This window comes from Branchiostoma belcheri, unplaced genomic scaffold (genome assembly GCF_001625305.1).
Source record: "Branchiostoma belcheri isolate BF01 breed outbred unplaced genomic scaffold, Haploidv18h27 scaffold55, whole genome shotgun sequence".
Taxonomy (NCBI): Eukaryota; Metazoa; Chordata; class Leptocardii; order Amphioxiformes; family Branchiostomatidae; genus Branchiostoma; species Branchiostoma belcheri.
Window position 1 is genome coordinate 1,357,575 of NW_017804187.1, and position 6,000 is coordinate 1,363,574.

Below are 6,000 nucleotides of genomic sequence, written 5' to 3' on the forward strand. Positions count from 1 at the left end.
GCTTAGCTTCTGTGCGGCTTTGAAGGCACAATGGCGGAAGAAAGAAGTAGAAAAACAGGAGATTTACATTTTCAATAGCGAAGCCTTCACCGCCACTGGTGGCACCCTTCCAAGTCCTATCAAAGATCGCACACATTTCTCCAAGCAGATGCTCATAGGGACTGTCGCAAATGGTCCCGCACGTATTCGAAAGAACACTCGATTCGAACAGGACTGTCATTCGAAAAGAACGCTCGGTTCGTTCGAAAAGAACACTCGGTTCGATCGAAAGAACACACGGTTCGATCGAAAGAACACCGGATTCGATCGAAAGAACACTCGGGTTCTAATGGGGTATTTCAAAAATGCCTGAACGCTACATAGCTAGGTAATCCACCAATGTTTGTACAAACACATTCTCATCCCATATTACATAGTCTTTGTAAGGTTAGTTTAGTCTCATAGTATGTTTGTTGTTATATAGTAGTAGATGACATACGATATACCTTGTGCAATTGTCGTGCAATAAAGTTTTCTTTTTCTTTCCTTCAAAAGTTCTGTAACTGCCCTCCCGCTTGGAGGTATAAACATGATTACGATGACAGCGACTCAGTGACCCGGTAACTTGGGGACAAGTTTTAATCCTCCGGGATGTCTTAGCGTCGTGTGGCGTAGCGACAGAGTGCTCGACTCGGAACCAAGAGGTCCCGGGTTCGAGTCCTGACGTCACTTATCTCAGGTGAAAATGAGTGTTGTCCTGTTCCGTATCTGTCCTCTATTTGCGTTGGTTACGGCATAAAATAAGTTGATATATAACTTGAGTGTGCCGTCACCATGTCTAGTCATGAAATGTTGGTATTAGAAAACAAATCCTTGGGGAACGCCCGCCATGCCTGAGATGTTAGTAACAGATCGCCACAGGAAATCTCAGATGAGGCATCAAGATAAGCGCCATACCTGTCATAGTTTGGGAATCATCGCGAGCCGACGGGCTGTATCAAACAGGAAAATCCAAATTCTCTACTTTGTCCACAGGTATCCTTCTCGTAATGGTGTTTGTTTTGAATGGGAAAACAGGGAATTTCAAATAAACAAGGCAAAGTGGACTGTACAGCCAACTGCCCAAGAAGACCACTAAGGGGACAGGTGGCCACTAGAGACAGTATTCTTAATTCGTGTGTGAAAAAACATATAAGGGGGCTAGGTGGTCCTCGCTTGAGTAGAGGTAGTCACTTGTACAGGCTTGTCTGTTGTTGTTTCTTGCTATGTAATCCCTTGAATTTAACTACATGTACTCCCGACATGATGATGATGATGAATTTAGCTATTCCCTAGCATGGCCCACAAATTGTATAATATAATGTTATGATTGTATGGGGCTCCTTATATTCCGTACTATAAACAAAACTAACTAACCTAAATTGAATTCACAGCTCAGATCTCGTGTGTTCTTAGTATTTCCAAGGAGGTTCTTAAAGTTTAAAACTTCTTAGTACTTCTCCGGTAGAAGCGGTTTCCTCCTACATTGTGTAAAACACGAACCATGAAACCGCAGGGGGCCGCCTCTTTAAACCGAGACTTGCACTTGACTTGACTTGAACAAACTCCAACAAAAACTTCCCCTCGCCCGTATCATTTCTACCACGCAAACTTACCCCTGAGTCATAGCCACACATGCCTGTAGTACCAGAGTCAAGTAGCGGCAAACTTTCGACCGTCTATGGTCTCCTGGCAATCATTCATGCTATCAAGGAGGTTATGTTGTCAATTTCTACTATTTTTCAGCCGCTATATATAACCTTAGGAATCGTGAAAAATACTAGAGAAATGGCTGGTAATAAAACAAGAAGTAGCTGCTTTCCTAACGACTTATGGATAGTTGATTTCAGCAAAAACAGTTTGAATGTCCAGATAGTGAGCACTGAATATTAACTAAATAATTAAGGGTATCATTTCCTCTTTAGTTAGAACTGTGCGAGCAAATGCCCTCCTAACAAATGATTCAAACGATAGCCACTGTAGTTAGCCTGTAGAGGCTTAGTAGCTGGCAAGGGACGCTTGGCGAAGACATTAGACAGGAAATTCTTCAATTCAAGAATTCACACGGATGTTGATGGAACCCCCCGTGAAGTACAAGTCCATGTTTCCCCGGTGTCTAACCCAGTTTATGTGTCGATAGTTCCGCCAGAAGGCGACACGCTGCGAGTCTCTAGCCTAGCCTCCTTTGCAGGCTTATAGAACTGGGGGTTTGGTGGTCTTCGGCTGTTTTCTGATTAGCCCAGTTCTAAAAACGGGGCTATGTTGTCTATATGCAATCAGAAAATAGCACATAAAAGCTCCCAAAGACCCTGAAGACCCCCAAACCCCCAGTTTTTTGGCCTGCTATGGAGGCTAGCCCTGGCTACTGTGCAGGCCTCCGGGCGGGTGGGGGTTTTGATACTGCGTTTTGTAGAATTGTTAACGCGTTCTTTTGCCGGCCACCCTACAACCAGCGGGTACAAACCTTCTCTGGGCGGCTGGTTGTAGGATGGCCGGCAAACGAACGCGTTAAAAATTCTACAAAACGCAGTATCAAAACTCCCACCCGCCCGGAGGCCTGCACAAGAGGCTAGAGAGTCCTGCCGGTTCGATAAATAAGCTGAAAATAGCAGGAAACTGTCGGAGCGAGGAGGGACCTTGACCTATAGAAACACGCGAAATGAGGCCGATTTTCCGTGCCGGTATTTTTTAGCCGAGCCATGTGTTGACATCAGTGCAAAAGCGCCTATGGGTAAGCTAGCATTCTGAAATAAACCTGAAGCTAAAAATCCTGATATCCATCAATTTCTGTAAATCCACCAAAGTCTGTAAATTCTGTGCCAGTACTTTTAGTTTTACCGAGAAATTTGTTGACATCAGTGCAAAAGCGTCTAGCTGTGTGAGTAAGCTGGCATTTTGATATACTAGTGGACCTGAATCTGAAGAAATTCTGATATTCATCCCCTTTTTAAAGTCTGTAAATGAATAATTGTACTGATAAACTGAAGAAATTTAATTATTTACGACTTTTCATTTGTTTGTTTTTTGGGAGGGGGGCATGAGGAGATCTGGATCATCACAAGGTCACGCCTGATAACGCGAGAGGTCAGGTGTGAACGAGAGGTCATGACCCTTCGTGACGTCGACCTTCTCCACTTTCCATAATATTTTGGTGTCGGGAGTTCAAAATAAACACAAAACAACCGTCCTACGTACACGACATAATCATCATCCTAGCGACTTCTTGGTTCTCCCGAATAACGTCTGACGTCATCGTGACGTCATGAAGGTGAGTGAGGTCACGTTCGATATGGGATTCCCTGATGACGTAATGTCACCATGGTGATAACTAGGGATTACCTTTACATGCACTGGGGACCGAACCGAAACGTTTTATAATCACCACACTTTCTATGGCACAGCCTTTGATATCAAAACTCTCTTTCATGTATCTCGCAGATACATGAAAGGGAGTATGACTCCCCGGCTCTTTGAAGCGGATGTATTGTGTTCCAATAATAGAAGAAGGGAATAGATATGAATAGGGGTTATGTCCATTGAAAACAACTAAATCTACTTTATAGACATTGCGTGGGTTGCTTTGACACCAATTATTCTATTGAACAAGTGATGGTAGACAAAGAAATAAGTAAATAACTTGATATTTCTTCTTACCTGCAGCGACCATCCGGCTCCTAAAATGTCGTATTCTCTCATTCTGTGGAGAAAAACAGAAACATTTTTTAATTACAAAGAATACCTTTATGTTTTTCCTCCAATACATACCAGTTATAATTAGCTACTAAGCACAGGAAATGAGCAGGCATCAAACAGTTACAATACATACATATACACTTGCAAAATCCTGAGTGACATTTTCTTAGCTGTCCGTTTTCAGGAAGGTCTACAAGGGCTAGCTTATCGGTTCCAGGGCCAAAATGCACCCACTAAAACTTTACCACAGCCCTCATGTTCTGACATCTAGGCTAAATGACATCTTGGGAATGTAAAAAATGGCCCTAAAGGGTAAGAAAAAACCTTATCATGTAGTACACACTACCCCAAGGTCTTGTCCCTCACGGCTAACTCCTCTTCCAAATTATTCACCTTTCTGACCGTTTTCTACTATTTTAAGCCCCAAAAGGCCTGTAAGACGCTACACCATTCCTGATTCTACCCTAGAGATATTGGAACAAATCAGGCTTTAATTGGCTACAAACCTGTCCTCGAAACACCTGACCTCTGACCCCTTGTTGTCATATGATACTAAATCTTATTGTACAGAAGTAACAGAACCTCCTCTTGGTCTGAAACAGAGTCTTTCAGGCGCTGGGAAAAACTGTAAAATTTGTGAGCAAATTTTACATTTTACGGTTTTTTTTATTAATCTACTCTCTACTATATACTGCTGTATACAGTTTTTTTTTTTCTAAAAAAATTAGCATGAGGGAGCAGATTGCAAACATGGTGAGGGAGTTTGTAATGCTAGAATGCATTGTTAAATTGTTTTTACATCTGGAAAAAGATCCTTTTGAGAAAGACTGAATGCTGTGTATGTAGCCACTTGGGCTTCAATCTGCTGAAAATTGATATGAGGGAGCAGCGCCCTTATTCCCCTGTTTGAAAAAAAACCCTGGTATAGTCTCTACGATAGTTCTTGGGGAAGAATTTTGGAATACCTCAACCAAGAAGATTGTTTATTGCCTCAACCCTTGATTGATAAACTACTGTACTTCAGGGGATGACTGTTTATTGTTCTTTTATGAGCTGGCCTTAGATACTAAAAACTATAATTGCTGGTAATAATTCTTCAGCCAGTTTTACGCAAATTACGACTGTCTGTTTACTCTCAGTAAATTTTTTTATTTGATTTATTGAAAGTGCAACAGTACAATACACGTGGGACATAGGCAGTTGTTGCTGTGTCCCACACATAGAAACAAATACAGGACAGACAATACTCATTTTCACTTGAGTTAAGTGAGGAAAGTCGTGTTAAGTGCCTTTCCCAAGGGCACAAGATCGGTTGCATGTCAGGACTCGAACTCGGGACCTCTTGGTTCCGTCGATGCGAGCACTCTGCCGTTGCGCCACACGACCCCACTAAATTTTCAGCCATTCTTTTGTGACAGCCGAGCGGCTCTAGTTCAGACTGATTAGGGAGACGAGCACGATTGAAGTTACAAAACCCATATTGTGTTCAGACATGGGAGACTATTGTTCGCGCAGTGTCCAATCATGTAGAGAGGAATGCGATCCAACAAACGTCTGTCTGGTAAAGGCTGAAACTAGCCTCGATGCCAGACTCAAAGCACGCTAGGCCTTGAGAGCTAGCCAGCAAATGGACCTAACCCTGTGGTGAAATATCGTTAGGGCATGTTGGCTCTGAGTTAGCCAGCGAACAGGGTCTAATATTAAATAACTGAGGAGGGCTGTGGTAAAATTTCCTTGGGGGCTTGTGTGAACTGGACTATGTGTGCGCTGGAAACAGTCTTGCACCCAGGCTAACTGAGGGGGTCTTTAGTATAATTTCATGGGGGGCATGTTGGTCCTGGAGCCAAGAAGCTAGCCTGTGTAGGCCCTGCGAACAGCCTGGCACCCAGGCTCAGCTGAAACCACCGAGTAGAAAACATACGGAACTTCTAACCGTTCCCTTAGACTTCACCTTGCTTTTCAAGATTTGCCTCCGAGCAGGCCGATTTCTACTATTTATTCAGCCTGCAAAGGAGTCTGGTGGAGACTACCACCGCCTCCATCTCTGAGTACACCCTCCGAGGCAGGCCTGCTTCGAGGCTATTAAACCACAGCTGAGTCAGGGGTTGTGTAACACGTTTCCATGTTTAGCGACCCAAGGCCGACATTTCTGAACCGCTGCCAAGAAAAGAAAACTCCTCGCCACAGCTGTAGTTAACCTCCGTAGCATGCCAAAAACTGAGAGTCTTCAGGGTCTTTATTTCGGCTAATTTCTACTTTTTTTCCCCAGCGATCCGCGGAGCCTGGTAG

The 6,000-nt window shown here is 43.5% G+C and overlaps 1 protein-coding gene across 1 annotated transcript in view; it reads right to left on the bottom strand.

Annotated features, from left to right (window-relative positions):
• The window catches only part of LOC109481310 (neurotrypsin-like), a 49,582-nt gene extending 45,866 nt beyond the window's left edge, over nt 1–3,716 (bottom strand). The window contains 1 exon segment of the mRNA XM_019783842.1: nt 3,673–3,716. Within this exon segment, the coding sequence (XP_019639401.1) occupies nt 3,673–3,685 (13 nt within the window). The 5' untranslated portion in view covers nt 3,686–3,716.
• Nucleotides 3,717–6,000: the final 2,284 nt, after the last annotated feature.